General features: G+C 41.7%; 1 protein-coding gene across 1 annotated transcript; it reads right to left on the reverse strand.

The window, feature by feature from the left end:
• Positions 1–945: 945 nt before the first annotated feature.
• Positions 946–19218, reverse strand: LOC115589027 (nectin-4-like). Its single transcript, XM_030429676.1, has 11 exons — positions 18806–19218; positions 13999–14196; positions 13177–13344; positions 12296–12574; positions 11438–11555; positions 7012–7166; positions 6740–6899; positions 6251–6326; positions 5780–5842; positions 3526–3714; positions 946–3390 (listed from the first exon to the last, which is right to left on the reverse strand). Exons 1-11 carry the CDS (start codon positions 18858–18860, stop codon positions 3001–3003), a joined length of 1851 nt encoding a protein of 616 aa, XP_030285536.1. The 5' UTR covers positions 18861–19218; the 3' UTR covers positions 946–3000.
• Positions 19219–19479: the final 261 nt, after the last annotated feature.

The following is a 19479-nucleotide window of genomic DNA, read 5'->3' on the forward strand; positions in this document are numbered from 1 at the left end:
ATCAGTGAAGTTTCAGCATGCCCTTTTATTTTCATTAAAGGTGCAACATGTGGGAATTGGCCACCCGTCAAAGGTAATATGAAATCCCAAAAAGTTGAGGGGCAGCATATAACCACAGTAACAGTGAACCAATGGTAGCTAGCCCACCGTTAGCTAGTTAGCTAAGTTAGCCGTGCAGCTAGCAGTGCAGAATGGGAGCTCAGAGCGAAACATGCGACAGGACTGGCCGGGGCTAGCTGGTTAGCATGCTAACTCCAGTTAATGTCTCTACAATACCATATGCCTATACATGGACGTCTTTGACAAGCAGAGAGAATTGTTACACATGATACCTTTGAGTATGCCACTTCAAGTTTGAATAGTCTAATTTCGAAGGGAGGCTTTTCCCATTTCTGTCAACAGAACCAGTAGTCAATTGGAATAATGCAAAAAGCCCCATTACATATTGTCAGGGCTTCAACTTTTACTTTATCCAGCTTGTAATCACTTTAGAAGCTGCTAATCCATAAACCAAACATCCATTATTAATAATCGATTTTATCATTGCTCTATACTGTATGTTACCACCATTGTCTCTCTGCTAGCCTCCCAGTCAGATCCTGACACCTCCCAAAGAACATTTATTATTTTTTTCACTTTAATTAAACATTAAGGGCAGAGTCAAAAGTGTTTATATATATATATTTTTTTTTTATTAATGTATCTGACTTTTTAAAAACAACAGTGGCAGACCCTTTTCATGTCAACGACCCTAATAACAAAATGTGAGTGCCTTGTTTAGGCTATACACTGTACATTCTCCCATTGTAAGTGGGTTCATGCAGCTAAAGTGGACCAACCTGGGCCCATAGAAAAACACTTCTAGTGGAATTGTTGCTAGAGATATTCAACAGACTGTAATGTGCCTACAATAGAAGGAACAGGTGGGTAAATAGGACCCAAAGCTCATTTTTGTCCTCAGCAGTTTAATCTGAATCTTACGTTTTTCCCTGCAAAAATTTCCACAGAAATCTCAACAGACAATTTCCTAGCAAACCAGAATAAGTGTCAGTGATACGTAAGTACTCCGTATTTAGATGGTCCGGACAATATTTTTCTGCCATAAGCTTGTCTTTTTGTGTACATTTAGCAAAACCATGCACATTTGTTTTCCCCCCATCAATACAAGCATGTACCCATACACAAAGCCCCCAAAATAAATGAAAATCTGGGAAGGAATCTTTTACCAAAATCACAGTGGGAATGCAGAATCTTCCATAGCATTGCAGTTTGTTGGCTCAATCAGATCCCTGCACTTTCCAGCAGTACACATCAGGGGGCACTGTCTACAACAAATACAACCAACATTCAAACATAATACCATTCATCTGCTACTCTTACTTGTCAGGGTGGTGGCAGGTATTACACGTAACATTGCTGCCAAAACAGCGGCAGCAATCTTTTAAATCAACATTTGTAACTCTGATATCTTTTGGCATTTGAGTCGGATAAAGCAATATGTACAGAAGGAAACATAAAACAAAGAACAAAATAATACTTCATATTTGCCAAAAAAAAGCAAAAGAGTTTTTTTTTCTTTTTTTTTTTTAATATTCCCCCGATGGCACATTGTTCCCCATATCTGGGATGTAACACAACCCAACAACAATACTTAAAACACTTATAAACAAAAAAATAAAAAAAACAACTGTCCACAGATAAACTATACACACTCGGTTTCGCCTCAACATATATATAAAAGAGTCGGTAACGGCACATGTCCAGTTCCTCTTGGAAAAGCAGCCTCCAGTGTTGGATGTCGGAAAAGAACAGCAGGCTCCATAGTCTCTAGTGTAAAAGTCCAGATGTGTTTTCACAAAATTCAGCGTATCAAGCAATCCAGTAACACATGAATCGATAAAAAACTAAATTGAAAAATTAAATTGTGTTTAACAAACTTTTGGCAGCGTTTACCAGCTTTCATTCACTTGTGTATCTGTGTGCGTACATGACAATACACAACAAATATGCACCTTGCTTTATTTAGTGTGTTTGTGCACGTTCGACATCAGCGTTTCAACTTGAATCCTCGCAACATGATCCACTGATCTACTATATTTGTGTGGGTGTGGAATGGATGAGGAAAGAGGAATAAAATGGAGCTAGAGAATTTACTGTACAACTAACAAAAAGGTTTTTTCAAAAAGGAAATCATTTGCGTATTCGTCCAACACTACAGATTGCCAAATCATTACATGTTAAGGATACTAATCACGTTTTGGCAGTAAAAAAAAAAAATCCAAACTGTCTCAGCGCTCAAGGCGACGGAACGAGGGCAGTCAGACAATATGGAGGTATGCATGTTGCAGGTGTGGCAAAAAGAGGAACAAGCCCATGGTTTGGATCAGATCCCAAACTGTGTTGTGTAAGGTTAACTTAACACAGGCACAGTTACTGATACACTTAACACCACTAAAGTAAAAAAAAAATCCACCCTCTAAGAGATGTGTTGCAATCGACTTTTCTGACGAACCGACATTCTCGCAGACCCGTCTACTCCTCCTGCATTTCTCGATTTCCTACTGTACATGTTCCTGAGTGCCTCCGACAACCCCACAAAAGGGACAAACAACTGCATTCACCTGTCAGAGCAACAGATACTGTATTGCGAAAGATCAGCGGGAGGTGTTCTGTGATTCAACGCTGTTATAGCTGCACTGGAAATATTGTGACAATGTCTTTGCTTGTGCCAGTAATGCGGGGGAATGCATCACGTACGTCACCAAACATCTGGCGGAGATCCGGGAGTTGTCCAGCTTTGGAGTCGATTTTTCCTTTAAGAGTTTGTTCTATTGCACCATGTTCCGTAACAACAGAGGAGATGCAGGACTGTAGTCAAGGTGCAGATTTTTTATAATAACCACAAACTGGTTTTCTGGGTTGTAAACCAAACCTCGCCAGTTTGTCTCCATTTGAACCCCTTCCAAAGCTGGCAGTTCCACATGTTCCACAGCTGCCTGTTTAAACTATATGGGCCTTGTGGATGTGGGTTGCATGGGGACTGACCATGTTGGCGTGGGGTTTGGGCCTGAGTGTGCCATTAGTCTGCTGATAGCGCCGTGCACTGTGAGCCTCGGACCGCTGCGAGCTGTTGGTCTCGCTGTCTTGATCATCAGGATGCTCCTGACTGGCTGGACCGCCCAGACCTTCATCCACTTCATCCTCATCATCCGTTACTGGTGGATAGTTGCAGCTCATAGGAGGGGGCTGGTGATTCTTGGCGACGCTTCCGGGCCGCGAACCCCCGTCTGTTGGGATGAGGGCGCTGCCATTTCGCTGTCTCACGATCTCAGTGGACTGCATCACTGGGAAGGATGACGGCGTGAGAGGAGGGTGGAAGCGAGTTTCCTGCTGCAAAGTCACAGTGCAGACACACTTCTTAATTGCGTCACCATGAGTTAAGTATGTGAAGCTGGGTGAGATGCATTCCACCATTTGGTGAATTCAGGCTTTGACTTGCCCAGAAGAACACTTTGCCACACTTACCAAAGACATGGTGCTGTTTCTCACATATGTCTCCACTCTGAGTCGGCTCTCCTCGTCTCTATCCAGAAGCCGGTCTCTCCCCCTCCGCGAGTTATTGTGCAGGACTGGTCTTCCCAGAGAGTCAAACGCTATTCCTCCCCCTCGCCCACCTGAGATAGTAGATCGGCTGTCACGGTAGTGCGCCTGCTCCTGTCAGCACAGGAAGAGACACAGGTCAGCAATAACACAAACAATGATCTGGTAAATGGATTGTAAATGCCTTTCGCACCCCTTGATTTGAATTGAAGTGACTTTAGTGATAGAGTAGTGTTAGAGCAGGCCATGTCATACTGAGATTACTTCATATCGGTCTGACCCAGAGGAAAATTTTACTGCTCAAAGCTTGCTCCTTTATGGCTATGGAGCCGTAAAGGAGATCAATGAGAGTTCTCATTTCAGTCTTGTTGTAGTCTTTTTTGGTCTCAAACATTTCTCATTTGTTTCTCCTGAAATTCCTTAGGAGCATTAGGTGAGATTTGAGACTTTACTGCTTAAACCTTGCTCCTTTCCAGCACTGGGGAGACATTCTGAAACTTCATTGAGAGCTTGATGACATCTCTTTTGAAATTTACAGGGAGCCCAAGTTGAGGTTTTCTGCACCTGTTTCTCAGGAGAAACAATTGAGAAACAGGAGAAATCAGCCACAGCCTCACTTTGGTCTCACAGAGATCTCATAGTTGTCTAGGAGAAATGAATGAGACACTACTGAGATCTCTTTTCCAATTTTAGTTTCCTCTGGGGATGCAAATTAAAGAATTAAAGTAATAGTTAAACATTTCTGAATAAGGGGGAACGGCTAGTTTGTCCAAAGGTTACAAATCTACCTAACAATAATTATGTCACTTATATCTGGTTTGTTTAATCAGTAAATAAAATGCAACATGTTGCAGTATTTGGGCCTGACTATTTATTGGCTTCCCAAAATGTTGAACTATTGCTTATAACATTATCTGAAACTGATGATTGACATCTTGCTATTGATGGTGCAATATTAACATTGTTAAAATTATTATCTGTTTCACTGCATTGATATTTTGAGTAATAAAAGATTTTAAAAAGTAGTTTGACAGCTTTTTCTGGCAGGCTGAACAGTGGTAGAACAATTTCCTAATAATTTCCAAGAGACTTTTGAAATAACGATGTGGTTTGGAAATGATCATAGCTGTAAGCAATAAAAACACTTCCAATTAATTTATTTTAGTTCATTGGTGGCATTTCCTAAGAAATGTTTGAGTCAGTGCAGAGGTTTTTACTTTGGGTTAAATAGAAGTTATAATTTCCTATAGTCAATACTAAATTACAAAGTTCTCTCCAGGAAATTATAAAGAAATCATGGACCACTGTTTAAGATTCTTCAAATTTCCTTTCTGGGTGTTATATTTGTAGCTTCGCTCCAGGAAGGTTATTGCCAAAATACAAAAGCCACTGAAAATTGTAAGGTTTTAGCAGAGCAGAAATGAAATGTCCAGTAATTCTGAACTGGAATGCATGGGTCAGGATGAGTATTACAGGAGAAATGTGCTTCTTCACTTTACATTGGAAAATTATACCACATTCACTTCTGTGGCTCAATATGAAAGTACAACTAGCAGTCTGTTAGAGATTAGAGCGAAGAATAAAGAAGTGAAAGAGGAAACGGTGAGGTAGAAGGCTACAAAACATTTTGTCGGTTGGGCGCAGTGACTTCTTGGTGTCTCGTCATTTTAATGAGACCTCATGTAAACCGAAAACTTTGGTAACTTAAAACATATAGATACAACGTGTTAATTGGTGAGCTTCAGAGATGCTGGTTAGTGGATTTTGTGACATTTGGAGAAAACTACGCTAACTGATCGCTCTGATTCCAGTCTTTCTGCGTAGTTTAGCTAACTGGCAGCCGGCGTATTAATCGACAGACCACCAGAGTGCAATAAATCATCTCATATAATTCTCAGCAAAAACAAAAATAAGCGCCTTTTCTAAAAAATTGTCAAATTATTTGTTTAAGAACCATTTGGGATAGAGATGATTTGAGAAATGAAAAGAGCCATAGAAATAAAAGTCCCAGGAAGATTTTAAAAAATAATAAATAAATATTATCAGCAATATCTGAGACGCACTACATTCAGATTTGAAATGTCGAAGCTCAGAACTTAGCCATCTGGCATCTGGACAGTAAAGCCTCAGTCCCTGGCCCCGGCCCTGCATGCAGAGATAGATAGATACGTAGACTGACCCCGAGGGAAGACAGGCTGGTCCTTATGGTTCCCTCCACCCTCAGAGGGATGCTCTCCTCTGTCTGCAAATTGAAGAAACAGAGGGCTGGATTAGATGTGGCACTGAGAATAAGGACACACTCAAACTTTGCCAAAACCCAAAAGTAAGTCTGTCTACCATCATGACATTCTAGAACTTCCAACACTTGTTTCCGTGGGAAGACAAATAAAGTAGGTCAAGCAATGACTGCTGCACTTGTGGTTTTAGAGCACAGTATTAGGTATTCATTATAGTAACGTTTCTGAAAAACAGTCCTTGAAAAAAGGAGAAACATATGGGAGCGGTAGTCTACTGATTTTTTGATCAACGGTGTCAGAAAGCCTGACAGCCCGAATCAGGTCGTGCCGACGTAGCAGAAAACATTAAAAGATGATGCCGCAGTAGGACAGTATATGCATTCAGCGTGAAAGGAATAGTTGAGCAACAGTACCGCTCCTCTGGGATCTGTACTGATAGAGTTCATCCTCCTGAAAGAGGCTTGCCTGGAGAGAGTGCTGATTTCCTCCCTGAGAAACAGGAGGCAGAGAGAAAAAAAGATATTTAAATGATGAAAACATTGACAGACTTCCACTGGGAATAATGTGTATTTTTCGAGCACTTTAAGTTTTAATGCAGTTCATACTGCACATTTTTCATTTTTCATCTAGCTTTCATAAATATTTATCTTAGTGTCCTTGTCCCAGCTGTTATTTTGCACACTCCGCAGTCGTTTATCAACTGAATTTCACACTTTACGCTGCTCTAATTCCACTGAACATGCTCTACTGTTGTAACTGTCGGTTTTAACATGCTTAATAGCCTGAATTAGTTCCGTTCTTAGTTATTCTTATTGGCTCGATCTTCCCCGGGGAGATCATTACAGTTTCATCTCGTCTTATCTCATCTTAATTATTCATCTTATGATGCTATCTCCACATACTTCCTCTCCGTCAGCTCCCTCTGCAGTTTCCTGTTCTTCCGTTTGTGGTGGCAGGTGATGGTGATGATGACGATGAGCATCAAGATGAGCAGCCCGCCGGCCACGGCACCCACGATGATCATCAACATGTTTTCCATTATTGGCTCTCTTTTCTCAGGTTCTGTGAATTTAGAGTCCGTAGGGAGGCAGCGTTTAGACGAGCCAGTAAATGTATTCTCACAGTGTATGTTATTATGACAAGCCTTAGTGATGTTGACAGTGCTGTCGTCTACCTGTCACACTAATCTCCACGTCCGCCTTGGCTTCTCCCACTTCATTCTTCGCCACACACTGGTATGTGCCTCCGTCTGACAAGCTTAGGGGTCGCCCAAAAGCTAGCGTTCCATTAGGGTGGGGGATCACACCTTCTGGCAACTCTCCACCCACTCTGTAAACAGTACATACAGTGCATTAGATTAACGCATGGAGATTGCTTACTTCCCGAACAGGTTTAAATGCTAATCTCGTCATTTCTCGTTTGCGTAATTGTTGTCAACATCATCCAATTTGGGGTTTTTGTACTATATTTCAAAGATTATCTCAAACTGCTTGGGACTGTGCAAGTGTTTGTTTGGGTTTTTTTTTTTTTTAAATGGGTGGGGGTGGGTGAGGGTGAACATTATAGTTCAATCCAACGCAATAGGCTTTACTGGCATGATATGTTATGTTGGCAAAGAAAATCTCAATCATGAAAAAATAAGGAAGGAAATGAGACAGTCATAATGAAACAGACAAATAAAAAAAATATATCTCACACATACAATAATAACAGCAGTAAAATAGAAAATAACAAAAGCAGGTGGTGGAGGTAAAAAGACCAGTATTTTGTCTCAACTGTTTTATTTTGTCTTACGCCCTGCTGTGGCCGGAAGTAACATCCAAAAAGAAAGTGACATTCACAACATCAATGTAATATCATTCCAATAAATTCTGTGGATTTCTTTTTCTCTGGTTATAATTTGGTTAGGTCTAATCTTCTGAATGATAGTGTGTCTGATCTGACCGAGGTCTGTGACGTCAGAAGCTTTAATCTACACCATCGCACGTTAATGGAATAATAATCACTCAGCTCTGATCACACATTAGAGGTGGAATTAGTCAGTGTTGCAAACAGCGAAATGATGCCCTCTGTCTGCCTCCGCCTCCTGTTACTGCTTTACAGAAGCATGCTTTAATCAATAATACGGCTCAACCTGTTTCCTCCACCAGGCTTGTCTGTTACAGGAACAAGTTGCAGCATATCTGACGGCTCACATCATATAGCGTTCTACAAATGTGTTTATGCAGTTGTGCGTGAATCTATAGTTGTTCTGGAGGCACACATTATTCACACTTGTTACTGTCTTAACAAGGTTCGCCTTTGGGGGGAAAAATAAATCAATCACTCTACAGTATATATATATAATCTGTCTTTCCTGTTTACCAAATATGTTTAACTCTCTACACATTTCGCTTGAAAGCATTTCTGATTTCTGGCGAGATGCAGGATAAAGTGTGGAGGGTTGTGACAAATGGCGTGCTACCTGGAGAGACTCAATCTCTAAATACCCTCCCCCACACCCTTGCGTCAAGAGAAACCATATAATCCACTTCTTGTTTAAACTCCTCTCCCACATTTAAAACTAGCGCACAGTCCCTGGAGAACTTCAAGTTTCTGTAGGTGGTGTATTTCCTCACTAATTTCCCGCTTAATTTTCCGAGCTAACTGGAAACATCAAGCATCGCCATCTGCGTGTTTGCAAAACATTTTGAAACCTTCCCTTAACGTTTTGGTGGTTTTGTTTGTAACACACCATTTATCAATGAGAGAGAGAGTAGCAAAAACTACCTTAATTTCTGTTAAAATTCTTTTTTTTTTACAGTTTATCCATTAACTGTTGTGGTACTGCGAGGAACCACCTCATAGTTCCTGGCAGTGTGACTCAGGGAAAATGTTTTCTCGATGAGCAACACTGTCCGGGGTGTTGCCTCAGTGTTGTTGTTTTGAGCGTATTTGATTTAATCCGACTTGACAGACTTGACCTTAATGTCTGCCTGTTGCTGTGAACATTGTCAACCCATATCGACCCTGACACACAGGGTGTATTTATTATCATAGGCAACATAGCGCACACTGAAACATACCCGTTTCTATTCACAGAGGCTACGCTAGCCCTCATATACTGCACAGTGCACAGTTGTACTCGTTTCAGCGCTAACAGGAAAGAGGAACCGTCTGTTTTGCATACGCAGTAGCGACACCTTTCGCGATAACATCTCAGAAATAATACACACATTCTGCTTCCTCTTCCTCCCCTGCCCCTCGCCTAGCCCCCAACACCTATGCCAACCTGCTCCCACTACTTCACCTCTCTCTCGAGAGAGGAGCTGCTCATCCCTTTCCCTTTCTTTCTCATCCCCCTATTCCTCCCTCCTTCGTGTGAAACTGTCTCATCTGTCTGCTCGCTGCACAAGCCGCAACATGACACTGTGACACCAGCTATTACTTCACCTGCCGCCTTTTATTGACAAAGCCAACAGGTTCGCCCGCTGCTTCAGCTGCCACGCATTTGTGTGTGTGTGTGTGTGTTCATGTGAAATGCGTGCATGAGTAAGAAGAGGCTGATTGTAACTAGAGATTTTTAATGGTTGATGGTTCTGCGTGCATGCATGCGTGTGTGTTTGTGTGCGTGCGTGTGTGTTTGTGTGTGTGTGTGTGCTCATGAGGGTGTATGCTACATGCATGGCGTGTGTCTGATAAGCCTTACTCACAAAAACTAATTTCCCAAGGTGTGTTCCTGTGACTAACACCAGCTAATGTGTAGATCATCATCCGGCGAAAAACAACTCAAACCTGAGGAAACCTCCCCAAACATTCTAGTCCCATTTCTTTATATCTTAAAAGTACCTTTGCTCCATCTCTGTGTTAGGAATTTCTCCCTTGGGGCCTAACTGTCACTTCTCATGACTCCATGGGAGCCATTCCTCTTTCAGTCCTTTTTCGTGGCTGACATTTTTTAAAAAAAATTTTCCTCTAGCCAAACATGGCACCGCACCCTGAGAATAGTAATGCACCAAAGGAAACGGCTTAAAGACGACACCGTACAACTCAAGCAGAAGAGGTCAGGCATTTAAGTCAAAGCCTCAGCTGGGATTAAAGCTGGGCAGCAGTGTGCCGCATTTTAAATGACACGTGCAATATCTGAATGTCTTTCCATTCAGCAGCAGCATCAGAGGGTGACAATGTCAGGGCTTGTTTGGTTTAGGTCGCATAAAAAAAAGGGTGGAGAGCCTGCCCCACAATGCACTGTCAATCTCCGCTGAGTATATACTGTATTTCACCAGGCTACCTTCAAAAGAAAATAATTCTGAAAACTGTGTCCAAAAAATCTACTAGTTAATATATGTAAGCCTCCTACTACTGAATGAACATAACGTACAAACTTTAAATAGGATCGATTCAAGAAACCTCAGATATTAAAGGCGCCCTTTGGTGTTTTCTTATGAACAAACAAGTTATTTTTACTTACAGACTTTCTCACTTAAATGCAATGTGTGTATCCTTGAGATCCAACACATGTTTTTTTGCGCATTCTCTTCCTCAGTAAACCTTTTCACAGCATTAGGGGTATGTTTACTTGCTTGCAGTCTTCCTCGCCGCCATTTGCTATGTTTCTTGTGCACTTCCGCTGCAAAACTGTTCATCAGTAGAATATCGTTGACAGATTGTGAGGAAACCATGAGCAGGACTGTGACTAAACAACTTGCACGCTCATTAAGGTATTGCTCCGTAGCGCTACTAGTTGTCAACAATCCAACAGTTTACCTTTATCTTTAACGTGACCTGGACTCAAAAATACAAGTCCGTAAGCAGCTGCTACTCAAATTTGCATGCTAGTCTTTTTCATACGTGGCATGATTTAAATTTGAAACAGACCTGTGACTGATCTGAGATACAATGCTCATTGTGACCCTTTCAAGGACTGAGACTACCGATCATTTTCATTGCCAATAACTCTGCCAATAGCTATTGACAATTTCCTAGCGCCCAACAGAATACATTTGAATTGCTTAGTTTGTTCAGCCACATTCAAGAAAGTTGAATGATTGAAATGATTAAACGAGTATCAAAATACTTCACAATCACTTTTCCCTTTTATCAGCTAGTTGATAAATCCACCAATCATTTTAGTTCAAAAACAGTTGTGGGAATTATGCTAGTAAGCTTTGGCGTTTTTGTATTTTTCTTGGACATTTACTCAACTTGGAAGTCACAAGGTTTTATTTCATGATGATGTGTTTGGAAATGCTTCTAAATGTGGTAACTAGAAATGTTAAAATGACTTGATATGTACGTTATATAATAGCAATATGTTTGAATTACAAACTTTTCACTTAAGTCACTGCACAAATAAGGTCAGCAAAGGAGAAACTCATCAAACAAACACTAGAACTGAAATGACTGGCGTAACGTAATTGTAAGTTGTAACTGTGGCCCCTGAGGATGACCTGAATGCAACTCCCCTGAACACCCCATTTGCACTCTTGACTGGTGAAATCATAGCAAAGTAATTGGTATAATTATTCTCAAAGTTAAGAGAAAAAGTGATCCGACACATCAGACAGTTAGTCACATGAGACCAGACAGCCTGAGACGGGGGGGGGCAGGTCCTACTCTACCTGATCCAGGTGAAACTCTGTGGTTTGGGGTTTCCTCCACTCACACACGTCAGGGCAGCATTCTCCTTACCCACGGACCAGTCTTTGTCAAGGACAGACACCTCTGCATGTGGAGGGACTGGAGGAAGGAAGATATAATTTACCAGCTTGAATAAAGAGGCAACATATCATATGTAGCTAATGCTGAATATTAGGGTTTTTTTTTTTTTTTTGCTAAAGCAGTTATGAAGGAAAACTTCTAGTGAAGTTTGCTTGTTTTACATGTGTTCATGTTTTGGTTGCATGAGTGTTTTCTGGCTCCCATGAAAATGTCACAAAAAATGCCTTTTTACATGTGAAAAGGCACATTTCACTTGTGGATTGAACATTTTGTATAAAGAATGTGAAAATAAAATAGTTGCACAAGTGAAGTAGACCTTTTCACAAGTAATTTAATTTCATCAGATCAGAATGAAAATTCTACTACATTTTCATCTGATCATTACATTTGTTAATATTTTACAGGTTTTACCCCGCATTTGGATTCAAATTTCCACATGTGGAAACAAAACATGGCACATGCAGACCCACACAACTTGCTTCTTCATTCAAGTGAATTCCACATTTTCACACATTTTCATATGCAATTGGCTATTTCCAACTCAAATTTTAGCATGTGAAAATAAAATAGCGCCGCATGTGTACTCAGCACTTTTACATTTGAATGGGAATTTCCATGCAAGTAATTTACATTTTCGCATCTTAATAATATACGGTCAAATCTCATTTTCTTCACTCGTGGATTAGAATGTCCAGATGTGGAAACAATAAAGGAACCAGTTCAAATCCTGCCTCTGTATAATTCTGATAAATACTCACAGTGCACCACCAGGTTGTATGGGATCCTGCGGGGGCTTGAAAAAGTCGGATGCCACACCAGACAGTCCAGCTTCTTGCCATTCATGTTCCTCAGGGGGTGCAGGGAGTAGTAGGAGGAGACTGCCCCATTGTCAGAGGAGCGATTGATGGACTGGCCATTCAGGTCGGTGTCCCAGGTGAGGCGAGGAGGGGGGCGGGCAACAGAGCGACAGGCAGCAGCCTGTCTGTAGGACTGTCCCTCCACCAGAATCACGGGGTCCAGGGTGGAGATGGGATTGGCTGGAGGGGGATTGTCAAAGTGAGATAATGATGATAAGTAAATACACTTAGCAGGTAGTGGTGTATGCACAGTTTTTGGCAAAAATTGGATTGGATTTCAAAGAGAATTATTTGTATTTTTGCTGTTCTCGCTAGTTATGACATTTGGAGAAAGGTGATGTCATGTATTTCAGTGCACCAATCACTGTTTGGGGAATAGGATGTCATAGGAATGTGATGATTGAATGAATGGTTGTTTGCATATGTTGCCAGGCTAATGTCAAATAAATCTCATCAAACACAACACCAGGTTTATGAGTGGTCAATTGATTGTTTGATTATAACTTTAAAGTTGTAATATATAAAACTTGAAATTTGTCCTGTCCTTAGTAGGACCATATGAAAATGCTTAACTTAGCATGTGAAATAAGTGTTGAGTAACTATGTAGTTATCGTTATATGTCACTACATCATCATCATTTTGTGACTGGATATACTTTTGCAATTACTGTCAGTTTTCATTCTTCCACAGCATATTAGCTGTCTTGTTGCTGCTTCAACAAACTTAAACTAAGCTCGTCGTTTTCTCTACTACAGCGGAGCCATGAGATAGGAAAACTCACTCCACACAATGAGTGACATTTCTCTGTCAAAGTTGCCTGAAGGGAAGGTGCTGATGTGGCAGATGTATTTCCCCTCATCAGTGACCTCCGTGCTCATGATGACCAGAGATGAGTCCACGGTGGGGTCGCTGCCTTTGAAGCGCACACGTCGAGACCACGACCCAAACGCTGCAGAAAGACAGAGAGGGAGGAAAAAGCAGGGGGCGAGGCAAAGGAAGGGAGAGAGTTGAAGGACCGTGTTGGGGAGAAATGTGACACAAAAAATTAAGTCCAGCGAGTTCAAAACAGACCTCGGGGTTTCTTTTGTCACTCTCAGTTCCATGCAAACGCCTGCACCCTTGAAGTTCCATTTACATTTTGAGAGTTTAGCTCACAGTCTTATGCAGCGTGCCTCACACTCACAAGTGGTATAAGCTTCCTACGTCACCACATATTAAGCTAAAGAAAAACCAAAAATAAACGGTACAAAGACCAGAGTCTTGGCACCCTTGAAATTTTCCTGTGATATCACAGTTAGAAATGTCAGTGTCTTTCAGTCTATAGCTCATTTAACACGTTAAGATGATTGTTGAGCACTGTAAAGCTTAAAGCTCTGTTAGATCTATGAGCAGAGAAAAGAGAGCTCCAACCAACACTTGTCAAATCAAAATGTCAAATCAACTTGTAATATGACTAGAAAGTTTGCTCAGTGCGAGTGACTGGAATTTCTCACAGCGCGGAAAGGGGAAGTTATTCAGGGTGACGATATTCTTCAAAAAAACATTTGTAAGTGTGTGTCAGAGGATGTAAAGTGGTCGTGACTTGACCACGCTAACAACTGACCTGTCTGTCCATTCGTATGGTGTGCAGTGATGATCTGATCCTTGGTGGAATCAGGTTTTTCTTTATACCAGGTGACCTGCACCACCACATTGTCTGCAGTCGGCTGGTAGCGGCAGGGCAGGACGGTCTCGTCTTCTGCCAGGGTGCGTATGGGATCCTTCTTAGGGGGATCCAGAAAGTCTCCATGTATCTCTGAAACTAAAGGAGGAGAAGGGAAGCTAAGTACATACAGTGTTCAAGAGTTGGTGTTCAAGGAATAAAAGAGATGTTGTGAGGAAGAGATAATGCGCCTGACACCAGTACTTCCAGAGGTCGCGCAAATGGCTGGCTGCTTTGAATGCGCAATCCAGCGCCGCTGAGCTCGACATTGCAACATTGACCTTTGACCACTAACCCTGAACCTGTAGGCCGATGACTTACAATTAACATAGCTCTAGGAGAAAGAGTGGGTGTGGAATAAATAACACATTTTTTAGTGACAGAAAACAGCTCTTTTTGCTAATTTGCTAGCTTAGAGGCGAGAGGCGATACAAGGAAGAAGCTACAATTTCAAAGCACTGTGCGCTCGCCACCGTCTCACCTAATTGGTCTTTGCTGACCTTCAAGTTCAAATTGTAGCTTTAGGCTACTCGTCTACGGGTATTGCTATGAATGAAAACAAGTCACATTCTGATTTGAGCGCTAGCCTGTTAGCTAGCTTTCGGCTTGAAGAATCTGTTATTGGGCTACACATTTCCAGACAGATATCAACAGTGCTACAATTAACACAAACTGTCATGGTGTTTCCCTGTTAACCCTGTGGTTGATAGTTTCAAATTCATTGATAATGTGAGAGTGTTATATTTGAATGACGCCGGCTAGTTACAGACAATATGTGACAGATGAAAAGCAGTTCACTTTTGGGAAGTAGCCTAACTTTTTTTCTTTCTTTTCAGTTAGCTTAACACAAAGAGTGAACAAGCCAGCCTTGCTCAGACAGAAGGTATACACCTACCATTTAATCTCCCTAATTGATATGGTAGATTAAATCCTGTATTACACCCTTAAAAAAACATTAACGTTGATGAAGGTTTTCTGTCATCCAGGTCACTGAGACGCTTCTCGGATGAGGGGTCAGACGTCTTGAAGAAACTGAAACAAGTCCAGTCGCCTACGATATAGCACTAAGAACATAAAAAACAAAGTGTAAAAACACCAACAAGGCCAGCGGTTTTATGGGGGACTGTGCCGGAAGTAGCTTGCCTTTTGTCATTTGTTTTCTGTCTAAATGCTAAGCTAACAGACTGCTGTCTGTAGCCTTAAATTAAACAGACAAATGCGAGGCAAGGGGTTTAATTTTTCTCATCTCCTGGCAGGAAAGCGAACAAGTGAACTTCCCTAAAATGTCAACTGTTCCTTTAGTGTAGTTTCTCTTAATGTTTGCGACTAGAAGTGTCAGCGTGTCCTGTAAGAATATCACAACGTGTACCGATAGCCTATACAAACCAAGCCTAAGGTTTGAATTCAGGGAAGACAAGCACAGGTGGGGTTCAAAGAGTCGACACAGAATGAAGACAGGAAAGAGGGAGGAGAGAGAGAACAGGTTGTCTATCACAGGAGCTAAGCATGGGAGAAGATATGTCGCTTAACTAGTTGCTCAAGATAAGCTCCCAAAGCAAACCTCCAGAGCGTTACCTCAGCGTCTGGACAGAATGAGACGTTCAACAAGGCCTCCGGAAGCACATGGGACACAAAACACAGTCAACACACACTATGCATTGTGCGTCTCTCACCGTCAGCCACAAACACTAACACGAACCTCTCTCGTGTCTCCATTTTTCTTCCTTCTATCTGTCCGCAGATCAAATTAAACACTGTTTCATGTGGACAAGCTGCAAGGTGTCGGCTTATCTTGTGCTGTCCTCGAGCAATCAAACACACGTTTACTGAACACACAGTCACGAGAAGTTGATCCCTGCAACTTGTGTTTAAGGGTAATAAGAAATCGCAGGGGTTAAGTTTGTTTGAATCTGTCAGGGGGGTATTTCTCTGTGCATAAAATCGCTAAAATAAAATTTTATGAAGTTTTGTGAAGTAATGCATACAAGCGTAATGCCATCTGAAAGCCTGTACAGGTGATTCATCATCACAGTCTCTGATTTTATTGCTGCTCTTGGCATTGGGCCCGTGTTGCTGGTGATTGATTTACTGTCAGAAGGAATGGTTTCCTGATGCGGATGACCCTGTTGAGAGTGAAAACAGCTTGCATGGGAAATGAATTGCAGCAAATGGACTACACCCAAATACTAATGATTTACTGCATCAGTTCACAACATGGCAGACCATGTGTGTCTAAGCTGGAATACAATATGGCTGGCCTTTTCATCAGTTGCCTCTTAAATGACCTAATCAGTAAAACATTGCACCTTTACTGGCCTAAATGACTGATTCTCAATGTTTTCCACTACAAACCATGTATTGTGCTGTAACGCTAACTTGTTTTTACCGACGACTTAAAGTACATGTCTACACTTTTAGATTCACTAGGATGTGTTAAAGTTTTGACTTTTTAATATGTAGCATTTGCTAAACGTATCAGTTGCAAGTAATAGTGGCGGAATTGTGACAAGAAAACTGCCGTAGCTAACGCCAGCATGCTGTTTAAAAGGTCTTATTCTTCACATGTCCACCATCTTAGTTTAGCTTGTTGACATTCACTTTCGACATTACCACTTTCTAATTAGCTCGAACCACGAAGCACAGCTGAGTCTGCTGGGAATGTGGTTTCACTGGTCAAATGTAAGCATCTGACGAATTAAAACACTGATGGTAAACCTGTGATGGTATTCGGGGAAAACATCAAGGGATCTCTAAAGTCATTACGATTCATCCTCTGGGTGCCATGAATGTATGAAAAATACTGTTCAAAAAGTCTTGGAAAACATCTAAAAGTTGTTTCAGTGCGTCCAGTACTGCCATCCATAGAGATGTAGGGCTGACACGGGCCCGGCCGTTGATTTGACAGTCAAAAATAGAAACGGTAAAGGTAAGGTAACGGTAAAGGTAAATGAGGCCTATTATGTTCCTTTCCTTCAGTGTGTTTTTTTTAGTTTCATGTGCATGTAAAAAAGATGAAAAGTTGAAACGGTGTCAATGTCTCCACCAACAATAGTTCCTCTCTCCCACAGAAAACAGTGTTCCTGAAACGCCTCGTCAGTAGTTGAATTAGCCTTGAATTCCGTGATTTTGTGTCACCCCTGTCACACATTCGCATTATTCATGCCTAGTTTGGAAGGTAAGCATTGATTTAGCAAAGCTGGTCTGTTGTTGTTAGCGGTGCTGGGTTATGTGTGTGTGAGCTGACCAATCAGAGGAGACTGGGTATTCAGGTGGGGGGCCCTGAAGAGACAGGAGCCGAAAATTAAACATTTCAGACAGCTGTAGTCCTAAACAGTATAAGAAAACGGATGTGTTTTTTAGGTTGTAAAACTGCTCTAGTAGGGACCCAAAATAAAATTAGGAACCTGAAAGTGAGCATAATATGTGTGCTATTTCTGTTTCCTTTGGTAGCACTGGCATAGTATTAGTACAGTTTTGACAACACTATCATCGAAAAGATCTCTTTTTCGTGTTTCAACAGAACATGATGGATGATTCTGTTGATCCACGCTGATTTCTGTGGAAACATTGTATTGCAAAACAACCGACACACCAAGCAGTCACCCAAGAAAATAGCTTTTTGTGGGAAGACAAGTTCACAGTCTCGGGACACGTGTGTCAGTCTCACACAGGTGCTGATTCAATGCCCGATGTGGGAATCTGTTCAGATATGTCGGCGGGTAGTTTGTGATTCATAAATTTACCATCAGACGGGATGAGTGTTCACAACAGGCAGGTGTGTTTTTCCATGAGTGTGTGTGTGTGTGTTGTCGGCCTGAGGTCTAAGCCTGCTGTGGAATCTGCCGGTGCTGCATTACTGGCATAACACTCCACTAACTTTTCTGCCTTTCTTTTTATGCTTCACTCTTATCATTGTCTTTGAGTGCGAGTATTTTGCCTGACACATCCCTGAATTTACCTATTTGATCAGCCCCAGGCTGATACTGGTTAATACACTGCTATACACTGTGTTGTAATGTATAACAGCACAGTGAAAATACTTTTTGGATGCTAGGAGGCAAGGGCGTCCCGCATTTATCACATGTGCAAACATTTATGCTTTGGCAACACACACACACACACACACACACACACACACAGTAGGAGGGTCCAGTGCAGTCCCTCTGAGTCAGACAGGAGGGGAACTGATCAATAGCAACCTGTTCTTCCTGAAATATCAGACAGAGCCACAAGTGTTTTCTTGAACCGCACTGCTCCTGCTAAGTCTATCCCTGCGAAAAGCTGGCAGCATGCCCAGGGTGTACAGAACTTGGCATATGAATATGCATGAGATACTGTGGGCCAGCTATTGGCCAGCTTCGATAATCAAGAAAACTAAAGGTCATCGATCCAGAAGTCTTTTTCCTTTTGAGACCACATTTTGCATGCCTGCATGTCATGGTCTTACAAACATTACTACACATTCTAACAGTCTGTTGAAATGGCATATGGGAGTAGGCCTACTAGACAGGAGCATTGTAAGAAAACATATCTGAGATGAAATGGCACACAACTACAAACTCATTGTTGAACAACAACAGTACAGCCATGGAAGAAGATCATATCTAACACCATAAAAACAGAGACATACTTTAAAGTCTTAAAAGAATACCAGAGTTTTTTTTTACACAACATTTTTTTTGGACAGACTCACATAAAGCCATCTTACCAAAGATCCAGAGGACACAGAGACACAGAGGGAGTGTGTTCAGCAGGGATGTCATTCTCCTCTTCAGTTACTGTTAACTGTGCACAAGTTGGGACAATTTCAGCGCTGAAGTAAAGCTCATCAGTCCAGGTAATAGTATCCTAAATCATGACAGACAGTCATGCATGAAATGCTGAGACAGCTTCACGCCTCGTGCCGCTGCATCATCCTTGGTGGTGGTGGTGGTGGTGGAGGTTTCTTTTCAGTACTAGTTCCCTTTTCAAAGTTATAGTTGTATAAACTCAGTCCTTGTGAAGAATGTAAGTCCATTCAGTTTGGTGGAGGTTGCTTTGTCAGGCACACGCCATCATATTTGTCCTTTCTTAAAAAGAAGGCGCAGCTTTACCTGTTCGGGATACACCTGTTTGTGCTACACCTCTTTCTCTCTCTCTCTCTCTCTGTCTCTTCCTCTCCCTCTCTCCCACACACACACGCAGACACACACACACATTAGCGCCAAAAGTCACCATTCCGGTTTGGTTGAGGCAACATGACAGTTATTTTCTCGTCTTTACTTGCTCTGCTCAGAGGAGAGGCAGGTACGGAGAGCCAGTTTTAACTGCGTCCAAACAACACAGGCTGTGTGTTACAATGGGCCACTACAGGCTGACGCCAAAACAAAAGATACCTCCTCC

The sequence above is a fragment of the Sparus aurata genome, chromosome 10 (genome assembly GCF_900880675.1).
Source record: "Sparus aurata chromosome 10, fSpaAur1.1, whole genome shotgun sequence".
In the NCBI taxonomy this organism is placed as follows: domain Eukaryota; kingdom Metazoa; phylum Chordata; class Actinopteri; order Spariformes; family Sparidae; genus Sparus; species Sparus aurata.